The sequence below is a fragment of the Argiope bruennichi genome, chromosome 1 (genome assembly GCF_947563725.1).
Source record: "Argiope bruennichi chromosome 1, qqArgBrue1.1, whole genome shotgun sequence".
NCBI classification, from domain to species: domain Eukaryota; kingdom Metazoa; phylum Arthropoda; class Arachnida; order Araneae; family Araneidae; genus Argiope; species Argiope bruennichi.
Window position 1 is genome coordinate 62,637,839 of NC_079151.1, and position 27,735 is coordinate 62,665,573.

The 27,735-nt window shown below is 30.3% G+C and overlaps 1 protein-coding gene across 4 annotated transcripts in view; it reads left to right on the forward strand.

The window, feature by feature from the left end:
* LOC129962593 (band 4.1-like protein 3) overlaps positions 1-27,735 on the forward strand; it is an 83,374-nt gene that overhangs the window by 17,632 nt on the left and 38,007 nt on the right. For 2 of the 4 annotated variants that reach the window (XM_056076400.1, XM_056076410.1), the window contains exon 1: positions 21,874-22,026. The exons of the other annotated variants lie outside the window; for them this stretch is intronic. In XM_056076400.1, the coding sequence (XP_055932375.1) occupies positions 21,949-22,026 (78 nt within the window). In that variant the 5' untranslated portion in view covers positions 21,874-21,948. Of the gene's footprint in view, positions 1-21,873; positions 22,027-27,735 lie in introns of those variants that run through there. 4 annotated transcript variants of the gene reach the window in all.

A 27,735-nucleotide genomic window follows, 5' to 3' on the forward strand; every position in this document is an offset into this window, starting at 1 on the left:
ATCCATATGTATATATATTTGTATGTATGTATGTATGTATGTATGTTGTTGTTCTACAGACTAGACCGTTTGATCTAGGTCTATTAAACTTGACACATATATACTCTGAAGGCTGTAAATGTGCAATTCGAGTTTTTTTTTTTTTGAAATTTTATTTAATTAGATATTAATTAAGATTCATATAAGTTATCTAAAACTTCCGAAAATATTGCAGCACAAAAATATTTTTACATTATTTCGATATTCAGAAATTTCTTCACTTTATATTGATACTAATTTGATAGTCGTACCGGTGTTTTCTAAATTTTGGCAATTTTTAAAACGTTTTTTTTTTTTTTTTTGCTTTATTTCCAGTAATAAATTACATTGTTGCGATGAAATTCAATTTTTTTTTGTCGGTCAATACTGATTGGATCGCTCGATTTTTTTCCGTTTAAAAGAATAAGGATTCTTTTAATTACCTATATAATTTACAAGATGAATAAAAAGTGAAGTTAGGACAACTCGGAAGTTAGAAATTGGACATTTTCGTATTTAATAAAACCATGATGTCATAGGACTGGTCTCCATTAGAAAGTGTCGTATTCTCTCAATGAATAGAGATATGTAGGACAATTAAAATAACACGGCTTTAATGTTTAGCGATATCACGGTCATGAATTACAATTAAAGGATTTAAATGAAATTAAATCAAATCGATGTTCCCGGCGAATCATTTAGTTGCTAAAGGTGACTGATGAATAAAAAAAAAGTGAAATTACAGTTACCGTGAAAGTTAGAAATGAACCGGATAATTACTTTTTAAGCGCTATGATGTCTATTTGATTTTGTTAAGACGATTCATATAACAATTATCAGAACAATTATTAGCTAATGATAAAGCTATTAAACTAACAGGGCTTTAGTTTTTGTACCATTTGATGCTTAAAGATATTTTCATCAGGGGATCATGGATATTAAATTATTCATAAAATTTAATTGAAAGTAAACGCAATCAATAGTGTTGGCGTACCAACTGATCGCCAAAGGTATGAGAAATAAAAGAAGTGGGGTTATATTACTGTTAGTTAAAACACAGTTTGTTTTTGATGGTATTATATTGTGATGGGACTTTATTATGATGATTCATGAAATTCTATGAACAAAACGAATATGCAGTTATTAAAATAACGCGGCTTTAATGACTGTCACAATTTGTTGGTATTGTATTTGTTAAAATATATCCTTGGGAGAAGCTGGAATATTAAATTAAGCATATAAGATTTAATTGGAAATAACATAGCGGACGAACTGATCGCCAACGGAAATTCTGAATAATTCTGAAGTCAGGATAGAGGTATCATAATGCATATACTTCTCGGAAATGCTTGCAGGAGATTTCAATTTTTGCCACATCGAAGCGACATATAATTGTAGTTTTGCATCCATTGGGTCATATAAACAAAATATTTAATTGTTACAACGGTTAGAAAATAATCGGGGCTATAATTATGTGAGAAGCATGTAAACGGTACTTTATTTTTATTTTTATCTGCTGTTGATGATTGTATTCCACTGATGTAGTTTTATTGTATATTTATACTAGTGCTATTAAAAAGCTCTATTTGCAATGTTTATTCCATCTAAATAGGTCAACTAGACTGACTGATCTTTTAAGTGGTTCTCATTACATCCGTCCTCGTACTCGCTTTTTACACATTTTTGTCGAGTGAGTGAATTTCTACGAAAGCTAAGTGCAGTTACTAAATTTCGACGTGAATAAAAGAACCCTTCAAACAATTTTGATTCCTGGGGTGTCAAGTGTCCTCCTGACAGGAAGCGGAAGGACTGGACTCCTTCCTTTCCACGCCCCCACGCTTAGATATGCATCGCTTGCCATGAAAGACACCGGCGACACTCTTCTTCTAAAACTGCTGTACACCATTTGCCACTTCCAGAACATCTCTAGTCAAAAAAAAAAAAAAAAAAAAAAAAGGCAGTGCCGCGCTAGACAGGTGTAGCGTGGTTGGAATGGCCGTTGAATAGTGTACTTGGTTTTCTTTCTGCATTTATTTGCGTCGTTTTCCACACAATAGCACCTGTGTTCCCAGAAAAACCAACGTTATGACGAGTGGGAAGACCTGTAGTGCGTTGATCTTTGTTGTCAGAAGGTGGGAAGACCTGTCGGAAGAAAGGTGGTGATTTTTTTTAAATCTGTCTACGAAAAGTATCGATAATCCAGTCTGTTTGTGTTTTTGCCCTTGAATCGCGAATTAAAACTTTCCTTTTCGATTTGTTTACTTGACCGTTCTTTGTGATTTATGAGGAAGCAAGAAGCGTAGGATATTTATAAAAAGGCTGTAAGTGTGTGTTTTTTTAAAATATTTATTTGTAATTATTTGATTTTTAAATCCAATCTCACAGGTAAGTTTTTCAACAATTTGAATGATATTTTCTTTTCTTCGTCATTTAATCGGTAGCACTGAGACATATTATTGAATGAATCTTTTGCTAGTTGTCATTTATTAATACGCATTAAAGTAATATAGGAATTTACAATAATATTAAATAAAAAAATTCCTTCCAAACAATAGAAATTAAAGAGAAAATTTTGTCTTATTGCAGTTGTTTTTAAATTGCTACATGTACGATTTTTAATTATCTAAGATGCCAAATGATATTTCAACAAATGTATACTTTTGCCAAAGAGTTTCTTTTATTATTATTATTATTAAGATTTAAGTGCATCGCATAGCAGATAATTATTTCTTGCTCTCAAATTGGCAACGCATTTTTCTCAGACGACAATTTATACATTGCACCCGCAATATATCTTTAGCTGAAAAGCACATTTTATCTTAAGCATTTCTAAATTTCAGTATGATAAACTTACGAAGCATATTAGTCCAGAATTATTTTTAATATCAAAAGTTTTGCTCATTTATAAGTATTTTTTACAGAATGCATTAATATTATGGTGGGTAGGGGTAAGTATTGCAAGAAATATTCTGAATCTGAAGAGACCTTTAATTATTTTTAAGGTTATACCTTAATAGTAATTGTTACTGCTTTTGGAATTTATAGCTTCTGAGATATCTCAGTAGAGTATATCATTTTGCTCATATGTATCATAATTTTCTTTCCTTATTTCTTATTGAGGCACTCAAGAAATGAGGTCAGAAATATGCAGGGTATTTTTTTTTTCGAGTCTGAGTAACTAGGAAAGAACCCCTGTTGTGTTGCAAATTGAATGAGTTGTTGCTGTGTCCTCATGCATCGGTGGTGTGTCCCACGGTCCAAACATTTCTTGTATCAATCCGAGCGTCCATTTAATCTAGCTAATTAGATAGATATGTTTTTTTCGTTTCTTTCGCCAGCATCAATAATCAGTATGTCATCTATCAACCTTATCTTCATCCTTTTCGCTGAACTTTAAACAGAATTTCGTAGTGGTTTCTTTTCTAATATTCTGTAATACGTGACTTACATTAAATGAAATAATTCAACTTCAATTTTTCTGAAGATTTTTTCTTCCTCTTAAACATTTTAACGATATAATTATGTTGGCAGACAGCTTGTGAAATGTAGTTTTAAATCAGAAATTTTATGTTGTTATGAAAAATTGGGTATTACAGTTCTTAAAAATGGCTTTTGTGTAACTATCAGTGATTATGTGAATACCATCATCTTTACCTATGATAATGAGTGTTGGGGTCTTTTCTTCCCCTGTTGTCTGTCTGTTGAAATTTTGGGAAAGAAGCAGCGCTCATCTGCAATGCACTCTGTCTCTCTCAAGGTCAATTTTGTTTTCGCACTTCAAAGATCAGATTCAAGGCCACCGACAAAATTAAAAGCAGGGGAGAAACAGTTTGTGTTTTCGCTTCGCTTCGCTGTGGGTTTGAGCCAAGAAAGAAAACTTAAAATCGCATTATTCTCGTTACGGAGTTCAGGAAGCGTTTCAGATTTTAATATCAATCGTAAAATTATTTTTCATAGGCAGACGGATTAAAGAATAAGAGCGGGACTCTCATGATTTAAAATGGACTATCAAGTTTCTAGAATATTTAATCTAAACATCCTTGTTATTTTGGGATTTTAAGATGTAATCATGTGTCTTATTTTACTGCAACTGCTATTCACTAGAAAACAATAAATTCAGAAGTGAATTTGGTGCTTACTTATAAGCCTCCCCCCATGCAGTGAGCATATAATTTATATCATTGGTGGGAATTTCATTATGTGTGGATTGCCATATACGGATAATGTCATACACCGCCATCTCACAAAATTTTGAGGTACTAGTAGGTTATCATCCTATGGCAACAATGCAAATACTACAAAAATTTACGAGATGGCGCTATATGACATAGTCGGCATTAGAGCAAATAGGGGGGAAAAAAGTTCTAATAGTTAGTTATAAAAAATGTTTTTTTGTGTGTAAAATCGCGTTTTTATAGGAAAGACACCTATATAGTTATATTTAAGCAAAACCTTATCTAAATATAAAATTTAATCCAAATCATTCGACCCGTTTCCGAGATACACGAAATAAATTTATATATGTACAAGAACTGCTCTTTTAAAGTTATAAGATTTAATTTATTTTCTATGAATTAATTATGTACATTTACATTATCCTGTTATACTTTGCGTCTTTGCCACTGTGAGGTTTTGTACCGTATCTTCCTTTTCCGCTCTATTGAATTCTTCGTTTTAATAAAATATTTTATGCTTTAACTAGCTCACTTATCCCGGTTTTTCTACTGGTTAGATTTGAAATTGATCTATTTTCTGCTGCATCTTACTATTTTCATGGACTATTACAACTTTTTACTATATCATTCTATTATCGGATAGCGTACAATAATGGTTCGCTTCGTTTTAAAAATGTTTGGAAGAAGGTGGAGCAGCTGGACTATTCTGGTTCATCTATGTTCAAGTATCTTACGATAGAACTTTCAGCCACAATATTTAAATTCAGAAATCTTTTCAACAATACATTTTATCTAAAATTGATTTTATGACGAAAACTTATTTCGTATACTATTCTTTGTAGAATAGAAGATTATTATTTCGAAGTTGTTCTGCTGCGTTTGGTATATTACACTTATGGGTTGATTTCTCTTGCACAGAATATAAAAATAGTGTTCCTTTTGATTATAACTTTTTATATTATTTATTCACAAAAATTGATTGCAAAATTGTTAAAATGTATAAAAAATAGCATTTGATAAGAATGAAATATTATACGAAAGATCACCTTTATGTAAGAACTTACAATAGACTACATGTTTATTCTTGTGGAAAATATAAACAAATCTGTTGCAAGCTTATTCGTTGCAAAATAATTGGTTTCAAGGCTATAACGGAATGAAGAAAAAATCACTGTATTTCCTCTGAAGTATTGTTGAATTCAGGTGTTTCCCATACATTTCATTGGTCTCGACATGGGCGATTGATCAGCTTCAACACTTACGGCAAGGAAATGATGCATACAGTTGACATTGGTGTCCCACTCATTTTGTGAAAAAATCCTTCTGGATGGATTGTGACAGACCTTGGAAGACAATTCTGACAATTGAGTTCTGTGTCTGGCTTTGTCTTTTGTTCAGCGCCGCCTGACGGAAATGACAGTGACACGCTTTCATTTCGAATCTCCCTCGTCCGTTTTAGTTATCCAAATTAACACTTTTCTTCTTTTTTTTTTATTCTCTTTGTTAGACGTATTAGAAGTTAAATGTTCCTCTGTTGCTATCTTCCCCCCCCCCCCTCGTTCTTTCTGGTTCGTGTTAAAGAAAGCTTGGATTTTGCACTCTTTGGTTTGTCAGCTAGTGTTTAGGCGTTTTAATTGTCTATTGTAAGATGTCATCTTTATGAAGTACTGTTTCTGTGAATTACTGTAGATTTTGTTTGACTGAATCTGTGCAACTCGGATTTTTTTTTTTTTTTTTTTTTTTTTTTTGTGTGTGTGTGTGTGTCATTCTTGCCTTCTTAGGATATCAAACTGAAATTATAATTTATCTTTATTGTCAAATTAAACGATTATTTATTATTTTGGATTAGTTATCCAAATGATTATAAAAGCAAGAAATCATTTATAAATATGTATCAACATTATTTAATTAAATATTTCTAATATTTTCTTTTAAAAATATTAGAAATATTTAAAAGAAAATATTAGAAATATTTATTTCTTTCTTTTCTTTTTCTTTTATATCGTTTGTTTAAATAAAATGTCATTCGCTTAGAAGTAAGAATAAGAAATATTATAACTGTAATATCATTGGTATATGTTATATTTTTTTCTTCTTTCTGTTACTGAGATGATAATTTAAAACAAGCACACATTAACTCGTTTTTCTTTTTCATTTGACTTGGCCACTTTTAACTGGATAATGACGACGTGCTATTACGTGTGCCCTTAATAAGCAAATAATAGTGTTAATTCGCATGATTTCCTAGCCATTTGACAAATGTAACTGTACATTTTTTTAACCTACATCTTGAAGTCATTGCTTATATTGTTTGCTTTAAGATGTGCAGTAGATTCTAAATTAAATTGGCGCGACACATTTAACATAAATCACGAATTGACTTAACTTTATTTCATGTCACAAGAATAAATTTCGGGCCCTGTTTGGTGCTTTATTCGCCGTATCATCAAATATATAATGCGTTAGTAAAACATTTTTTTACAAAAAATAGTTCATAACATTTAGCAATCCCTTTTTCCAAACTCGCATTCTTTTTGTTCTTCTATCAATAAATATTATTATATTGTATTCATAAATTATACTCATGTAAAGAATATATATATATATATATATATATATATATATATATATATATATATATATATACATACTGTTATTTAATTTACTTTAATTTTTTTATAGTCGTTTTATATCACAACAGTACTTGAACTAGTTTATCAAAAAGATGCTATCTAATCTTGTGTATTTTGGGAAATGTTTTGTTAATATTTCATTTGTTAATTCTAAATCTTTGCTTCTCTGTAATATTAAGAATGCATTCAACATAAAAATTTATTTCAAAGCAAATAATGCTTGAAAATATTTTGTTCTTTCTTTCTGGCTATTGTTTCTCTAATCCTTTTGTTTTATCTGACATTTTTTTTTAATGTTTATTATGTACTTTTTTATTCATTGATGAGCTATAAAGTTATAAATTTTATTCACTTCGCTAATTTTTATTTACGAACTAGAATTTAACTTCAGTGTATTTTTTAAAGGCAACAGAATAACAGTTACGGTAGAAGCTGTTTTTGATGCTGTTTTATTTTAGCTAATATGTATAGAATTCCTCGTAGGTATCCTAGTCCCATTAGAGTTCTTACAGTGAAAATAAGTGTAGAATAAAGAATGGAAGTCATGTAATGCAAAATGAAAAATAAAAGTTAATAGTTTTTTAATGTATGAATAATATGAAATAAAACAAGTAAAGATTTCTTTAAACTGCTATGAGTTTTATTCGATTAAAAAGGCGCATTTTCTCCTTTGGTCTTTCGTGAATAATGTATATTCTAAAAAAATTTACCCTTGCCACTAAGGATTTAATATATCGCATATGAAGAATATTGCATTATAATAATGTATTGTTTTACCAAATTTATATTTTTAAAATCGTAATATTTTATTCCAAGTTCATAAATAATTCTTTGCTTATTCAATTCCGCACTTTTTACCTTTTTCTGCGGTGTATATTGTAGCAGAGTTCATGTCGACAATACTTAAATAACTGCAAACTACCAAATCACTGATGAAAAATTACATATTATACGATTATTAAGCCTATATATAGACCTAATAATCACATGACCATTGATTGATTCGACTTAACAGAACTACATAATTATTCGTATCAAATATATTTTAATTGCTTTTACTATCATATTTTAAATTGGGCTAATAATAGTTCTTTTAGACTTTTTCTATGCTGTAAGTTTATTACTAACTCTAGTGAATCAAGTCTCCGTATTTAAATACATAATACTCTTCTATATTTAATATCTGAGACTTTTACATATTGCATTTCTTTTTCTTTTTTTATACGCATTAAGAAAAAGCATAGTTATAAATTAAATTTTCTTATATCGTCTGGAGATTTCTCATATAAGCCTTAATTTTATTGGCACGGCGATTAGTTGCTTTTTTTTTTTTTTTCCTTCTTTTATTTGCCTTTTTGTTACAACTTGTATGAAAGGAATTTTTAATTAAAAGCTTTTAACGTGAGTTTGTTCATGCAGAATGGTTCTTTCAGATAGTATTTAGCACTTTTTTTTTTCGAAGCTGTTTCTTTTTAATTCAATTTATTGGTTATTTTTTTTATATATATTTTAGATGGGTTTTCTTTTTTCTCAGCTTTTCTGTTTCTTTAGATATCTTATAATTTTTCAGTAGCATTTTTTTCTCGCAATTTGGTATTGTTAAAGTGTTCTTTTAGAATGTTAAAATTCGTGCTGTTAAGTGTTGAATTATTTGAATAAATATTTCTTTGACGAAATGATTTATGACTAGGCATTTGTAAGATAATTTGATCGTGCATTCACATAACTATAATTTAATTTACATCTTACGTAAAAACATCTCTGAATCCTGATTTATCAATATCATCTTTCGTTAATTTTTAAATAATCTTCTTAACTTGTCTATTCAGACATTTAAAAGTCCAGTTGTAATAAACAACCGAAACCGAACTATCGAACAAAACTCATTATTCCCACACCGTCTGTTTCATTGCACTTTTGTCAAAAACAGGTAATTGCAATTAACATTATTAGTCAAGGAAGCAGGCAGTAGTTGTCCCATTATTAGTTTCTGTTTATTAGGTTGATTGTATGATAAAATGAGTTTAAAATTGTTTTTAAAATCAAATTTGACAAAGATTTTCATAACATTCCGTCTTTCGATTTTCGCTTGCATCTTATGTAGAAGAATAGAATTTGCTGTTTAGATGCAATGTTTGCAAATAGATTTAAATACTTTTCTGATAAAACTATTGTTATATAAAAATTTTTAAATTCAATTTAAATTTTAATTTTCAAAATTTTATTTTAAATTAGCCCATGTTACTTTATTCTAAATTTTTCTCTTATTTTATGAAAAAATTCCACTTTTTAAAAGAATTAATTAATGTCAACACGCTCTCTAAAAATTCCCTTTTCTTTGTTCTCCCAGCTACGAGCGAGGTGATAAGAATCTCTTGCGTTTATATAGGTTTTTCATATATACCTAAGATTCTCTTTCCTTGGTCGACACGTGTCAATAAAATCCCTATCGGAATCTCGTAATAAAATTACTGAAGGGAAAAATTGTCACTTTCTTACTGTATCGCGATGTGAGCAGACATCTTTTTATCATGACGTTTTACTTGTACAAATTTTGTCTCTCGGATGAAATTAATAGAAATGAAAATTTTAAAGGTTATATATGTGTAATGATATGTTTAAAGCTAATTTAAATTCTAATTAATTTCCAAATTTTTATCTTAATTTAGCCCAAATTAACGTCACTCTAAAATGTTCTCTTTTTTCCTGATCCAGTTCCTACTTTATTTAATTCCACATGTGCTCTGTAAAACTGCTGAATTCAGCAGGTTCTCACACTCTGACTGAAGGCATAAAAATCCCTAATGCTTACAACATTCTTTTAAAGATACCTAAATTTCCCTTTCTTAAGTCTACACGTGCCAAAGAAATCCTTATCAAAATCTCATAGTAAAACCACCGAAAGGAACAATTTTGGTTTCTTTTGCTGTTGTGTCGTCATGTACTGACGTATTGTATATACATTATGTCTCCCGTAATAAAATAAATCGAAGTTATAAAATTTTAGAATGTTTCTTCTATTTGGCCATGTATCTGTTAAAATATGTTTACATATATATAATGCTGTAATAATAATAAAAGTGAAATATACTAGCCAGCAGAAATCGCAGGATGCAGAAAATCGATTAATTCCCAAATTCTCTTAAATCGCAAAGTATGCAACTTGAGAAAAACAGATAAATTTATCCCTTATTTATGCACGAATTTCTTCTTCCATCCTATTTACCTAGCATATTTGTCATGCAGCATAGAATATTGATATGGAATACAAGTTTTGGCTGAACCTGCTACGAAATTGCTTAACACATTTTATATGTCACAATTTTTTAGGCAGCTACAAGTTTCTAAACAGCGATTTATTTATAGGGTTAGAAAGATTCTTTCGTATGCATTGTTTTATAATTTAACTATTCCGTTTACATGTGTTTGTTTCTTATTTCATGGCGATCAAATTCTTATTCTACCCCGGATGTCTTCATAAAATCTGTAGGGGATTTTCTCATTAGAATATTCGAAAACGTGAAACCGATTTCATAAGAGTTTGTAATGACATCTTTATCCTGTGAAACGTTTTTAGTAACGCTGCTGGTGTAAGGCAGTTATTTCTCCCCCCCCCCCCCTTCTGTTCTGGTATGTGAGACTGCAATTAAATATTCATTGAGTCGTTAATTTGGTTATTCAAAGCCAATTTAGAGCCTGTCCTCCTCGCTACTCGAAAGGGAATTGGTTAATCTTGGAACTTCCAAGTCATGCAAGAAAGAAAAAACAGCTGTCTATTAATTATTTCAAATGTCAGTGGGAAAAATGGTTAAGAAAGAAAACAGACTTGCACATTAAAAAAAATAAAAATAGGTGAAGTATTTTTAATCAAAATTTCTTTGATTATATATGTTTAAAATTATAAAAAAAATGAATAAATTATCAGACATCAATTTTCCGTATCAAACGCTTTTTATATGTTTATTCATTTTATTGTTTAAATAATCATATTTATTTTACATTTTGGTGTTTGTATAGTGCATTTAAAGCTATAAAGTCTTTTTTAAAGCCTGTGTCATATTAAATTATTTTTCACATGCTCTGTTCGTGTAAATTTTAATTTAAATATTCTCTGAAATTTTAAATGTTAAGTTGTGATTTCTTACTTGATTTTTTTTCCCCCTTACAGTTTGTAATATAGATGTTCGGTCAAAATAACTTGCAGAGTAAAATTTTAATTTCTTCTATGGAATTATCAGCTTTTGTTAAGGGCAGATCTCTTTTGTCTTAGAAAAAAAAAATATAAACAGTAGCATCATTCGAGATTTACATAATCCATGATTCTGTGAGGCTTAAACCTACAAGAAATGTCCTTCGGTAGTTTAAGATAAAGCTTCGGTTTCACGATATTAGGATTACTAGGGATTGGTGAAAGATCCTGGATTTCACCAAAAAATCCTTCAGGATTACTAGTTAGAGATATCTTGGCTTTGTCGAAAATCCGGTGTATATACGAGTCTGTCGCACGTTATAAATCAGTCATCGTAGGCCAAACGTCTTTTTTGTTTTTGTGAGTGTTAGCTTTTACATTGTTCTCGGATTACTTCAAAATGTGGGCTGTAAAGGCTAGTCTATAGAAAGAGTTGCTTGAGATTAGATAGCTTCATTTTAAATGCATAGTTTTACTAATCAAAATATTTTTAGTGTTTTGTTGATTTTTTTCGGAAATTATTGATAATTTTCGAATGAATTGGATTCTAGGATAGGATTCTAGGATTATTTAACTGGTATTATGATATATTCTGGGTACGAGAGTTTCTTTATGGTTAACATGAGTAGTCTTTGATTTCATTCGTAAGAGTTACAATTTCGACTATTATTATTAGTATTTTAATTATTATTATATGTAAATGTATATTTAAAATAATATACTATAGTTTTTCCCAATTTCGAATCTTGATTTTGAAAAAATAATCCCCCCCCCCATTTTATCAATTTCGGTAATTAGATACATTTTCCATGTTTATCTATTCGGACATGTTACTACTATTGGAAATCTGAACCTTTAAAATGAGGTGTGGGTTAAAAATCAAACGATTAATTTATGACTTTAATGATTTTATTAGTTAATGATTAATCTTTTGTAACCTTTGGCGAATAGCACCGGCACTATTCAACATCCACTAAATGCATCACAATTTATATCGCCAATTATATCCATCCTTTTGTAAATGTTACATTAACTAGCGAACTTTTGAGATGTTGATCCGCTAATAATATCATATAATCAATCCAGTTAATATCAGAGTAACATGATTAACGTAACTTGCATTGTCTCACATAGTGCTATGATGCTGCATTCTTTTTCTTGCAACAAGAGAGCAGCCCATGATTTTATATATCATGTGAGCATAAATTAACCAATGGTCATCACACTGTTGATATCCATGAAGCAAACCTTAACTGAAGAATGTCGGCATCTGTAACATTATTCCACAGGCACGAAATCCGTTCATATCCGGTACCAATCTACAATATTTTATTTTTCTCGCGTATAGATTCGAAGAGGAGATTGACCACACCATTGTGAATATTTTTGACGTGATTCCCTTTCAATGTCGGCCTCTTTTAAGGAACGAATTTCCATTGTGAAAGTGTTTAGATACTTGATTTGATTCTTAGTCTTATAACCTTCTTTTTATCTGAAGACTTTCGGGAGTCGATGATTCTATTTTTACACGTGGAACATTTGAAAGATGCGGAAATGAAGAAAGTGTGACAGGAAGCTAGTGAGAGCGAAGCAAATGAGAAAATCGGATCTATAGAAAACGTGACGGAAGAAAATAGAAAACACCCTTTTGGTTTATTGAGAGCATCTTTGATTCGCTCGGAAAGGTTATGATTTTTGTCTTTTAAGCTGATAATTCCTACGCTTATCCAAATGCATAGAACATTATAAGCGTTATAATCAATTTTCATAATAATCGATTGCAAATTTAATTCTTTATTTTTGACGCCTGTATTTTATTCTGGCAATTCAAAAGTTTTTGAGAACATGATGTTGTTTTGGTTTTGGGTTTTTGAAGCCTCAAAATGCACGGGTAGAAAATTGGTGATTTATCATTTTTTTGGCATGAAGTTTTCGCTTTTAGGTTATTAGAAAATGATTAGGTCACAATTGGCGATTTATCGCCAATAAAAGGTTACAACTTAGTGCGAATGTCCGCCATGTCCCCAGATCTCCTATCTGACCAATAAAGGGCAAAGTCGTAAGAAGTTATCGCCCGAAGCACAGAGAAGAAAATGGGAATGAATGCCAAACAGCGAGGAGAGGTGTCGAAAGTTATATTTAATTTTCAATTTTTATAGCTGGCAAAAAAAAAAAAAAAGTTTTGGAGCGAGCTTGGACGATTTTGAGATGGGAAGAAAAAGATACATCGTCTTTTCTAAAAGTTGAGGATTGCGCAATACAATAGTCATGTAATCTTTCCAAACCAGTTTAAACCAGATTTTCGAAATATATAGTTTTTTTAATTGACGCATGCTAAATCTGATAGTCACGTGATTGTTAAAAACCGATTTGAACTAATTAAAAAAAAAAAAAAAAAGCTGGCCTTGAGAAAAAAATTTTAGAACTCGTTTGATTTTGAGATGGTCCAAAACATTACTTTTCGAAATGTTGGAGATTGCGAAATATGAACGCAAGTGTTTTTCGTAAAGTGTTTAACGTAGTGTTTTTCTGTCGGATTGATACTACGTGACTTAAAAAATAATAAAGTCCTCACATGATAACTCGAAATTTGAGATAGCATATTTCAGTTTTTTTTTAAAGTTGTATTCATATAAAAAATTTTTTATTTTGCGTTAATCATTTTTTTTAAATGAAGCCTTAACGATCCTTCACCGAATCATGACGTAGATATGATAATGAAGTCGCTTGATCTCGAGAGACATAGTTTTAAACCTTTTTAATGCAAAGCTTCTTGAGCTATCAACTGAAGATTTATTTCAGCTGAGTGTAATGTCACGTGACTTGTAATCTGCGCATGTCCTTATATATATATTGATAACATTATATTGTTTAACAATTTCTGATTAACAGGCAGATTTTAAGTGGTGTAATGATTGTGTGCAAAATTATGAGAAATTTCAAGTGGAATATTCTTGCACTGTCTGACAGACCTTGTAATGCTGTTTTTCTTTCCAAAATTTTACCTTTTTACTAAAGCCTTGCTTTAGAAGCAGTTTCTAAAGATTTTACCTGTTCTGTCTGTGGACATACTCTTTGGATATATATTGCTTCCAGTACCCTACATTTTAAAGTTATGGGTTGTTTTCGTTCTCTGTATACGTTTCCTTTGAATATTGAGCTCACAAATGAAACATGAATTGATTAACGCAAAGAAGAATTTAATTACTGCAACTATTTATTGACTTTAATAAAAAATCTTCACTGAGATTGTGTTTGCCAATATTTTTAATACTATTACTTATAAACGAGGTAAAATCATATGTATTAAAATTGTTGTCACCTCTGATTTATAGTAAATGGCATCTAAACGAGATGGAAATTGAAGTTATATAGTTTCAGATGTAGACTTTTAATTTAAGGTCAGATTTCAGTCTTTTAGCATATTTATTACCGTTTTAATAAAGTTTTTCTTGGTAAGGTGTACAATTTTATTTTGAAGAAAATACAATAAATCATGTTTTTCATATAGCTTTTGTCATATAGCTGATAACATGTTGATCCACCTTCCCCATTTTGTTTGCCAATTTTTTACTGCGACTTGTCAAATAACTGACTTTATTTCTATATCTGTTTTGTAAATCACCGGTTTCATTTTCTGATACCCCAGAAATGTATTGTCATACTGACACAGTACTACTGCTGTGCAAACGATTTTCTTTCCCTCTGATATGTTCTAAAAAAAGTTGTTCTTTGAAAATCACGACGTAGTAGATAAATGCTGTCTGTGACTATTCTCGGATATTCAAATGCAGAGTCCTTATAGTCTTGTGAAAAATGTCTTTCTGTGACTCCATTGAAGGGAACTTTTTCACTTTCTCACCTCTTTGATGCGGCCGCTTCTCTTTCGACATCTAAAATAAGTAACGAAAGTTGCTCCAAATAGATCTCCTTTCCTTTTTTCGTCGATTTATATTTTTGTCTTGTTTTTTCCCTTTTGGATAAGTCTTCACTCGTGTGATTTTCCAGGCTTTAATGGCGACGTCTTAATCCAAGGTTGCCCATCCATCTTGCTGAGCTCAAGAAAAGTAATTATTTCTTACGATAGGCAGACGTGTTTATAATAATACTCTTATGAATGTATCGTTGCTTGCATTTATGTGTAATACATTTTTATCCACGTTGTTTTAAATACGAATTAAATATGTCTTATATCATTAAGTAGCAATAACGACTAATGGGAAATGTACTGAAATATGCACTTTCATTTATTTTGCTGTTTAAAACTGAAATTGTGAGATAATGGTTTTATTTATCTCAAAGCTGTGATTTTATTTCCTGTTTCAAGTTCAATTCTAATACAAATATTATTTTGACGTTGATGTTTACAGGTTGGCATATTGTATGTAAATTGCTATGTGCATGATTATACAAAATTTCTACAGGATAGATCTTTAGACCTGTTTCCATCAAATTGGCTTGTAGTTACTTCTTAAATAGTAAATATTTGCCAAGAAAAGATTTTTCAGAATTTCAATTAATCTGATTAATTAATTTTTCAGAATTTCAAACTAAAAATTAGCTAAGAATGTTACACTTTTCTTCAGTAACTTCAAAACACATACTTTAAAAAAGCCAATTGAAAATTTTTAAAATTATTTTTTAATGATATTTTTTCTGCTAATTTTTTAACTTTAATTTCAGTGTATTTTTAAGAATATTTTACATGTCACTTTTCATTATTTCAGTAAATGCGTTTTTTTAATATATATATTTGCTTTGCAATGATATTAATTGCATTTTTTATCTATGTTTTATCGATGCTATAATTTGTAGTTAATTTTTAAAAGTAATATAAAAATAGACGAAGAATCGTTTATTTATATAGTTATAAAATCATTAATCATTACCAAAAAAAAAAGTGGTGACGATCTTGTCACGCACGTACACCCACCGACACAATGCGTGCGCGTGTGATTCATTTTATGTTCATGTTTGTATATCGTGTGCAATATGCCCCCATCCCTCCCCCCCCAAAAAAAAAGAGATAAATTTCATCAATAGCCATTATAATCATTAATTTATTTAATGTCAACATATTTATACATTTTTTCTACTCTACGGCGTTGGTGATATTGTTTTTAAGCTTAGAATCAAAGTGAGATATAGGTAGCTAGTACAAAGCCATAGAAGTGTCAAATCTTTTTAGGCTGGATATTCCAATAATCTACAGCAATATTTACAGCTGTAGAAAGAATAATTTAGAACGAATGTCCGATAGGAACCAGAATAAGGCTCTAATTCCTTGAGATATGATACACTATTTATAACCAATATTATTACAGAATTATATATATAAGGCATTAATATTATGAGATCACTATAATTTATAATTGCCAGAAATAAATAGTATTCATATTCCTGACAAGACATGTCGAATTGATATTATTCAAATTTTGTGTGTGCGTCAGAATTTCGGAATTATTATCCCGTGTTTCAAAAACCAACCAACCATCAAGCATTTGTTCAGATTTATAGTTTGAAGGTGTCGTCAGCTGAGAGGACCGATAGATATCTGCTTTATGAAAATAGAAAATAAGTTTTATTGTAATATTCCGAATCCACATGATGAAACGATACTACGGGATCTCTCCGAATATTCTGCGAATCGTTTATTAAGGAAAATTTGTGCTTCACAAGTGGGAAAAATCGCATAAATGTTTTTTTATTCATGCGTTGATGAGGCAGATGTTACCATTTGGAAGGGTTTCGAATTTTTGTTTATGATATCACACAGGATAGACAGGTATTTCTGATGCTGCTGAAGATCAATTAACATCTGTCTGCATAGAAAAACGTCAATTTGTGATAAACAAAATGTATAGATAATTTCCTATGTAAAATAATACAATTTCAACTGCAAGAAAAGAGTGAAAATGACGGAGAGGTTGTATACAAGTGTAAAATACACTTTTTTTATTCTGTGAAGTTATTATAACGAATTATTTATTTAAAGTGTTTTATTAGTTTTTTCATTTCTCTTTATGGAGGGAATTTTATTTTTTTATTGCATGAAGTGGAGATTTAGCTGCTTGCAATCAAATATTCTAGCCATTTATAGTTCCTGAATTCAGTTTAGCAGCTGCGTACATTCCAGTGAAGTATTTTTCACTGACTCAACTGCGCCGATTTATTTCTGAGTGGATTCTGTTAGATAAGTTTTGATTTTTTTTATACATTAAACACATTTTGCCAATTACTTTTTCGAATTACTTGCTGTGTCAGTAATTGAAATTTAAACATTCAAATATTGCTTTCTCCGATATGCCGCAATTCGGAAAATGTATGATTTTTACTAACTCGTTTTATTTATAAGCTTATTTGGGAAATTTTAAGTAACTATTCCACTGAAATGCTAACTCTTTTCCTTGAATGCAAACTCTTTTCCCTTCGCATCGTAAATATTCATAACTGTTTCTAAAAATAGTTTTATTGGGCATTTTTCATTACAAAATGTATCAGATCGCAAATACACCCTCTCCTAAGGGAACGTTTTGCAAGCTTATTTGCTTTTATTGGTATCCAGTTACTTTTTCCTCATTTTATATTTATGTTTAAATTCATGCTTATCGTGTATCATTTCTTCCCATCTTCTTAAAAAATTTATTTCGTTGAAAAGTAAACCTTACTTTTTTTATATGGTAGATATACAAATATTTTAAGATAAGTTTATTTTCTCTGATTTCTTTTCAGTTAATTTCTTTTGGCAAATAAGAATTAGTGTTTTTTTTTTTTTTTAATAATTTATTCAGATTTGATCACATTGCTGTTATTTAAACTTTTTTGATTAAGATTGTGTTTTTATGTTGTTTTAATTATACTATATAACGATGGTATACTGATAAAAGTATCTTAAATCAAAAGAAAAAGGAATTCTTTTCTTAAAATGCCATTCTTTGAAATGAAAAATTTGCAAAATTATATGAATTATATATTTTAAAATGATGGTACATTGATATACGGAAGTTTTATTATTACAGGGGTGATCTTTAAAACGAAATCCATGAAGTCATTTTTCCTACCTCGTTTTTTTTCTTCGACTGCTCATTTTTAGCAATATACCGATGATATTAACAAGAAATTTTTAATTTTTAAAACTGATTGCTAATTATTAATTTGTTTTTGGAAGTAGTTTTGTGTGTATATGTTTGACATACTTTACTAGGAATATCTATTCATTTTTATGCGTTACGAGTTTTTTAGATGCGGCACTTATATTCGAATGAAATTTAATTGATAAACTGTTTTTACAAATACATTTTTGCATTATAAACTGCTGAATTTTTTCTTTTTTTCTATGTTTTTAATCTTGAGTTAAATTTTTTCCGAACTCATTATTAGGTGATGTTACTAATATAGCATCAGATTAATTAATTTAATTAGTGATTCATTGGTAATTATGTCTTTAAAATATTAAGATGGTTTGGAACACTTAAATGCGGGAAATTTCAAAACTCTGGAGCATCAGAAAATGAGTAAAAAATCTATTTCAAAACTCTGTCTTTATCAATATGAAACAACTTAAAGATATTTAAAAACATTATAACTTATTTGATATGAATAATGATTTTTAAAAAAAAGTCGAATCAGTGATTGCGGGATATTACCTTTTTTTTATAAACCTGACTGTTTCTTATAAAATCAATTATTGTTATTTAAATCGTTTTACTTGTAGATTTTTTATAAGCGTTTAGCAACATTAAAAGATTTTCATCCTCCTTTCTCTTTCTCTTTGCATACTACAAGACAGGATGGAGATTTTCCTGAAATCAGTTCTGTGCAGGACTCTGTATATCACATGTCCTTATTTACAGTATAGTTATGTACTCGATAAATTAGTCAATAATTATCAGTATGTCGTACTGGATCCACAACAATCCAGTACGACATACTGTCGTACTGGGTTATTGTGGAAATGAAGGATATGCATCCCTGTTGTTGAATATTTTGCATGATTATCTGATCCGGCATTATTTGGGCATTACGTGGGTGAAAATGAGGCAGCATCCTAAATATTCGAAGTATAGGGAAATATCAGATATTCGATGAGAAATACTGGGTGGTTATAATTAAACTTCCCCTATAAACAGCATCATACAACGCAGATGGGTGAACGGATTGCAACGAAATTTGGTGTATAGACTATACACAAAATGCGCTCACTGAATTTCGAAAAAAAAAAAAAAAAAAATTTTTTTTAGTTCCAAAATGTTTACCAGATGACGCTTTTTCCGGAAAAATATTAGTTTTAACACGATAAACGACCAAAATGGAATACAGAAACAATTTTAACAATCCAGAACAAGAATTATGAATAATAAAATGTAAAAGCGGGAAAAGTTGTCAGTTCTAGGAAAAAAATGTCGAGATTTACTTAAATTTGCTAAGAAGAGGAAGCTTTATGAAAACAGGGTAAGAAACGTTTGCAGTCGTTGTCATGTTTTATGGTGATGTTTCCGACTGTAATGATGAGGGTATCTTGTTGCTTAAAGAATTCCATTATACTTCATGTGCGAAGCATCACAACTGATCAGTTACGATTTACTGTTGCACACTGTCCATCGACTTGAAATTTTGCAGGTGAATGAGGGTGATCACACGGAGTATCTTCCCCTACATCATCCTGGACACGATTAACAACTGCTCCTCTTGTGCAATTTCGTCCTAATCTGTTCTTTTTCTGCAAACTAAACTTTATTTCCCCCTCAAATAGCATATTTTTTTTTCTTACCTTTACTTAATATGGTTCGATGACAAGGTGATCAGAAACTGATCAATAAATGTTAATATTTTTTCTGTATTCCGATTTGGTCGTTTATTGTGTTAAAATTAATGTTTTTTTCGGAAAAAACGCCCTCTGGTGGACATTTTGGAACTACAAAAATTTTCCCGAAATTCTGTGAGCGCATCTCGTGTATAGTCTATATGCCAAATTTCGTTGCAATCCGTCGCCCGTTTGCATTGTATGAAGCTGTTTATAGGGAAAGTTTTATCTTGATGTGTACATATACATATACCACTCTGTATATGTAGAAAAGAGACAGTTGAATGAACTAATCGATTTATTCATTCTGAAAAGATCATTTGAAAATAACGTTTTATTATTTCCCTTGTAATTAAACCAGATTTCTAATTCTGAAACTTCTTTGTTAAAATTAAAAATGGGACCATTCTGATGAGTTAGCATCCTTTGATTCCAAATGAGCTTCATTTCAGATTATATCTTTAAAAACCCCCTCTATAAACGAAATATGTTATTAAAAATTTAATGGAAAGCAAGAAGAGAGGAAGTCCATTCAAACTGTTTTGAACATTAATTAAAAATAATCGTAGAAGTTTGTAGCATTGTTTTCTCAGTTTCTATTTCAAAGCTTGTTTTATAAAATCAAGTAATATTTAAGTATATAAAATTAATTTGATCGAATTAGAAAGGTAAGAGGATTGATCTTAGCATCTATTAATTTTGTTAGCCATGCATCGTAATATTAAAAATGAATGATCGGAAAACTGCGATTTGAGATCCACGAGCAACTCAGGTTGCCATGGTGGCAAGAATAGGGATTTAGTTATCTTAAGTATCATGGGGGAAAGTGTATATAGTAATAATAAATATTTAAATATAAATGTGATTAAAGGGGGGGGGGATATCATCTGTGAACTGGCGGTTCATTTTATTCATGTTTGTTACTTTGTAACTGAAGTAAAATTGAAAATGAGACTATCAATTTCATTAATGGCTGAATGTGCGTGATTATGGGTGCTCGTATATAAAATTGTGGTATATCTTTGTTGATCCTTTATATTCTTTTTAATTTGAAAGATTGTATTTAGATATCAAGGAAACTGTGATATATATTCCTGATCATAGAATATTATAGAATCTATTAATAATTTTTTTATTTTATTAAATTAGTAAAATAATTGCTTTATTTATTATATGTCGAAAATTCTGGGACTGTATTTAAATTGAAAGTCATATACATTAATAACTAAAATAAAAGTTTCATAGTCTTTGAAAATCTGTGAAACTGTTAGCTAGAAGCAGAATCTTAAAAGATTCCAAACATCATTATCTTAAAAACAAAAATCTTATTCAGAAATGACAAATTCTGTATTTCGTTTGTATGAAATAACTCGCCTGGACTTCTAACACGAAAGAAGTGAGCTAGAAATGGCTAAACTATGCGCGAATATACCATTACGCAGTAGCGTGCTTGAAACCATTTTTGAAAAGGGGCGAGAGAAATGAAAGAAATGCTTAGAATAGAAGACCTCGAATTGAGTTTCCAATTCCTTCTCTTGCATTTTTTTTTGTATGATTTTTTTGTCATTCCTTGCTGTACATCTACCTCTTGTCATGTGTTTACAATTTCAATGTGAGTCAATCAATTTATCAGACACTTTATATATGGCTGCTTTCTAAAACGCTTTTAAGTGATCATAAACTTCAACTCAACATCGAAGGTTTTATAGTTTTATGATTGAGGTTTCGGATCAACTGTATTCGAGCCACAATAGATCTTGGTTAGGAGAAGGGCGGTGCTTAAGGTATAGAAAGCAAACTGAGCAAACCTTGCGAAAATGTTTGGAAAACTTTTGAAATGAAAATCGATTTATCATCATCGGGACGTTTCTTTTTAAATCTTTTTTTTCTGGTCGTCTTTGTTGTTAGCTGTTATGGAAGTCGAGTCGTAAAACAACCATAAAGTTTTTGAAGCGTCATCATAAATTTACACCGGTACTGTGGTTTGAGCGTGAGGTTAAAATAAAATTTCCAGGTGGCGCATCTTTTTTGTCTCTTGATGCGCAGTTTAATCTTTCCATCAATTGAGTAAGGTAAAGATGTGCATTACTTTTGCTTTTCGAAAACGCTGTTGTCGAATTAGGTCATGAAATGCAAAAGTTGAAGAATTGTGCCCGAAAATTGCTTAAATACTCGGTGGGAAATACAAAAGAGCATGTTCGGAATGTGGTGAGTAGAGAGACTATTTCTTAAAAGTTCATCAAGCTTAGGATGGTTTTATAAACGTGAAACAATTTATAACTGAATACAAAAAGTGCCTTTCTATTATGTAATTTGAAAAAACCTTCAAATTACTTTGGAAACTTATATTCACTGTATTAGCTTTTTGGCGTTAATTTTAAATATTTGTTGGATAATTTTTTTTGTTATGAATTCGATTTTTGGTTGCTTAGATAAAATGTTCTGCATTTACGACCATTCATAACTTTTGTAGAAGAATGGAGTTTAAATTCCTTACTGTACCTCTTTGCTTTCATTGCAAAAGACATTAAAAGCGACTTTTCCAACTTTCCCCTCATTTTTACCTTAAAAAAAATATGAAGCTCTTGAAGAGAATAATTGAACATCAAAAAATTCGACATGCAAATAAGTCTCCACATTTTAGCCTTCTTTGCGTCTGAAAATATTTTTCTTGTAACCGTTGGTCTATTTATGAACACAATAACTCCAATGCGCATGCGCTATATTGGAATGAAATTTGAGATACAGTTTCATCACCGTAATTAAGTCTGCAACACATTTTTAATTAAATCCATTGCTAAGTTCACAGTCTGTTAATTTTTCTTCCTTTTTTTATTGGAAGTCATGAATCAAAGATGCAACAAATTAGAAAGATGATTTTGATTATGTAATTTTTGTACAGAATTAAATATCTATATCTAATGTTGGATCCAATAGTCAAATGGAAGATGTCGAAAATAAATATTCTATTCTCTTCAATCTACGATAAGACCAAATGTATGTATGCGCCTTGTTGTATAATTATACGAGAAAGCTGAGGGGAGAACATTCGTACTGATGTAGAAAGAAAATGTTCTATCCTCTTTTCCAAATGCTATGTTTGCATTAAAAATAATATATCAAATATTTCTGTACAATCAGAATCAGTAACGAGAATAGTTCCTCTTTCTAGCAAACTGGAATGGTTTTATATAGTTGTACTTTTTGGAATCAAATCATTTATGGTTCCAAGATATATAGAGTTGATCTGTTGTATTTTTTATTTGTACTTATTAATGCGTTGTACCTCTCTCAGAGGGGAGCACAAATCAATAATCACTAAAGTTGTCAATTGGGAAGCCTACTCTTCTGGATGCGCAGAAAGGTATCGAGACGAATCACTTGATACTTGGCAGCGTTTCCTTAAGGACGCTTCGAGACTTGTTCTCAATGAGAGACAAAAGACCAGGGTGTGGTAGCTCGTTTAATCAAGCTCTTTACGTAATCGAGCAAATAGTTTAGTACTTCTTCATTTATTTTTTTCATAATAATTTTATTTCTTTTAATTGTAAGTAATCATTTCTTATGTGTGTTGTGACTTGTGGCACTTTACAAGCCTGCTGAACAGTTATCTGTCAGCGTTTTAAAGCGAGTGAGCGTATCTTGTTTTTTCAGTAGCGCCAACTAGGGCCAAGAGTACGACTTAGCTACTTCATGCGTCACATTCGCTTGCACAACCCCATTTTACAAGGGGGCACATTCACACACCTCACAGATAGAACACAAAGGAAGAGCAACCATGCCCGAACCGGGACTCGAACCCGGGACGACCAGATCGCGAGAAAGACGTGCTACCCCTATGCAAGGATGCCGGTATCATTTGTAAATAATCGCAATTTTATGTATCTTCAATAAATAGGGTTTTTACTTCTTCTATGTGTACGTTTCATTAAAGCCCCCTAGACATAACCACCGATCGTATTAAAAAAAAAAAAATCCTACATATATGTAATTTGAAGTTAGCTACGCTCTAAAAATAATTTCTCTAAAATAATAAATAAACCCTGTATACTGTAACTTTCAGAATTGGGCGAACTTTTCTTTGGAATCAAAACATGGAGATTACAAATTCCTTCTAAAACTGTATAAGATTGAAATTCCTTCTCACGCGCTCTCTTTTATCCTTTCTGCTTGCCTACTCAGTTGACTTTTCTGCTTTTCCCATGGCTTGGACAAAGAAATCTTGACAAAATCTAAAAATTGAGCTATATCCATAAAATCTTAAGGAATAAAAAGCTTTACAAAAACAAAGACTGCTGCTTCAGTATAAGTTTTACATCCCCTCAATGTATTTTTCATTTGTTTTAATAAACAGTATTTTATTGAAGGCACCTGAATTGACTAACTGCATGCCAATGCGATTCAGCATATTTTCTTATCTAAACCTAAAAATTATCCCAATGAAAATCACTTGCGTTTAATTTCTTTAATACTGGTTTTTGCACAAATCCAGAAAACGATTGTTACAATCCTCTCAATTGAAATCTTATCCTTTTCTGGATGTAGCGCGTTTTGGCCAGAATGGCACAGGTATTATGTATGATACGTGAGGAAAATTTGAAAAGCGTCCAAATCGTTGATACTAATGTGCGTTATCAGCAACTCGAAGGATTTCGTGGAGCGTTGAAATCATAAAAGTTCCATTGGGTCGTGTGCAGGTTTTTTTCTTGTTTGTTTGCTGTTCGGAATCTGTATAATGACAAACCGAATTTCGGAATTATTTTTTGATTCTAAATGTGTAAACAATTTGTCTTTAACATTTGTCATTTTATAGTGAATAAATGCTACGCACTTTAAGTAAATCAAAATTACGGGTTTCAGAATTTTTCAAGCAATCAAAAAGCTTTTATTGTTAATGAAATGCGGTTAAGTGTCTACTGCGATTAAAGATTTAGTTATGGAACAATAGATAATTGGATAATTGATCAATCGATAACTGCCTCTTTATATCTGCTTTTTAAATATATTTCATAGTTTGTTTTTTTATCTTAAGAAATGCATTATTTAATTTTCAGTTCTTATCATTAATATATTTCTTACTAAATTCATTGCACTTAAAAAAAATGCTTTCAATGAAAAATGCAAGTAATACTTAAAAATGTGTCATTTATTTGAATTTTTATATTTGAGTATTATGTAAAAGAAACATCTGTTTTTACTGTAAAACGTGCGAAGAATAGTCGAAATCTTTCTTCATTCAAAAATGTTTTCAGATTCTGAGGTTAGTAAAAAGTAAGAATAGCAAGTTACGAATTCTACATTGTTGAAAGTAATTCTTTGAGGATTTTGATTCTAACGGAATCTTATTTATACATTGCTAATGGAGGGAAAAAAATATTGAATTTTTTTATATGTACTTGTATCTATATTTAAATTTTAATAATGCGTATGAATTCATTTTCATTCTAAAAAGAATTTTTTTCCCTTTTTGATATTTTTTAAAAATGTCTCCCCCCTTTGTGGTTAAAAATTTTTATTGTGTACAAACACTGACTTATTGCAAACACTTAATAAGTACCAAAGCGATCTCTTTTATGTTTTATTTTTATTTAATCTAGAATGCGTGATTTGAACACTTTTATTCTATTATATAAAACTTCTTTTTCTTTGCATGTTATATCTCAACTTTAAAATCCATTAATAATACTAAAGTAGTAGTAGTAGTAGTAGTCTGATTTCAAAATTACAGATACTTCTCTACCCCCCCCCCCTCCCCACCCACCCGTGCATTCCGAGACGAAAATATCAATTACAACCAACAAGTATTTGCCAGAAGCGATAAGAGTGAAGTGGATTACCCTTGAATCTTTTCGTAACTCCCGGAAAACATTGGTTTCCTATACTGAAGTTATTAATCATTTTTCGATTTGTCGATAAAAAGTATTGTTTTATCTTCTGCTGTCAGCTTTGTTGTGTATGCAGATAATCATTGAGGTGAGAGGTGCATCTGTGTTGTGTATTATTTCCGTGACTAATTACTTCTGTTTTGTCTGTGTGCAGATGCCTATTGTCTTCCGACTTGTTTCGTCGTAGTCTCGTTTATAATGAATGGTTGAATGTCCTTTTTTTTTTTTGTTTATTAAAAATATTTCTTCATTTTTGTTGCAATAAAAATCGATGTAATTTTTATGATAAATTGAAAATTGTACCAGTTTGTTTTAATTCGAAAAAAGTGCTTTTTATTTAAACTACAAGATACCTTCTGCATGTTTGTTAGAAGAAATGTATTCTGTGATACTTTTAACTTGTTATGGGTATGGAGATTCTTTTTAAATATGTTCTTTAGGTACTCCAGGAATGCTACCAGAATGTAAAACTCCAGGAATTCCCTCTTCCGTTATCTTTGAAATTAATTAGCCAATTAGAAATGTACGATCTTCTTTCGTATAGTAAAATTATTTATTTTTGCTAGAAAAATAAAAATTCTGGATTAAAAATAGGAAAAATTATAAAGAACTAAAAATAGGAAAAGTGGAACTATTTTTCTCCTTTATTTTATTTACTTTTTACTTTTATTAGATTTAGTGTCTTTTAAAAATAGTATAATATACTTAGTTTTTTTTTTTTTTTCTTCTTGTATTTTTTTTAAATACAGAAATATTTAAAAAAAAATTTTTTTTCCTCTAAATTTTTTTTTGATTTAACCCTTTGAAGGGCCATATTTTTCTAGTCATATTATGTCAAAATATTTTTAGGCTTGACATTAGAATAAGAAAAGGGATTCATTTAACTTATTAGATAAATTTAATTTGATTACTTGATTTGGTTAATTAATAATTAAATAACAAATCAAGACACGTCATTTTGTGTAAGATAAAGAACTGAAGCATCTAAGTTTCTGTCTTTGTAAAAAAAAATTGTCAGAACATATGCCAACCTACATAATTTCATACAAAGATTGATAAATTTGGTGGGAAGCATACTTCCCACCAAAGGGCCGTGGGAAGCATACTTCCCACGGCCCTAGAAAGGGTTAATTTGGCTTTTTTCCTTTAAATTATGCTTTATATTCCTCTGCATTAATTTTAAAATGCAATCTTTTGTCAAAAGCATTTGGATAATTTATGTTAATGTTGATAGAATAATAATCCATAACGGTATGGCACATTCTTCATTAATAATTAATATAATTTAATGTGCACTTTTTTCCCTATCATAAACGTTTACGATTAGAAGCCTAATATAAACGTGTTTGCAATCGCAGTTTTATGAATCCTATCTGGATTATTAACATCCAATTAATAACTCTGGAGTAAAATTTTATTTATGCCCTTAAAGTTATGGCATTCCTATTTACGTAAACTGCCGTGCGTCTTTAGTGAATGGATGAATTCATTAAGAGCGAATCTCCGTCGATATAAATAGTCCGCTCTCGAAATTATTGATCCCACGGAAGGAAATTTAACAAGATTCTGATTTAATAGGGCATTTTCCTGCCGTGCTTAGGTTCTGTAATGTTCTTTGCGATTTAATGATTTCTAATGGTTCTGAAACTTTTTTTTTAATTGTCATTGACGACTTTATAATGGATACTCGCTAGAGACGGAATAGTATTTTGTTTAATATCGTTGAGTGTGCTAGCATGTTTGTCAATGAAAAATTAAAAAGACTACAACCTTATTTTTTATTAGTTCAGTATCATTATGCTAGCTTGAATTGAACATAATATATTTATTTCAGTATTCCGAATTTACTTAACCAATATGTTCAAAGCTTTATGAATTAGATTGCGTAGTTCGCGTAGTATTTAGAAATGAGCTTTCTCATTTTAGAAGCATTTAATTGATCTTTTATATTATAACTATTATTTTTTTATCATATGAAAACATGATGTTGTTTGGGGTTTTTGAAAACTCAAAATGTACGGGTAGAGAATTG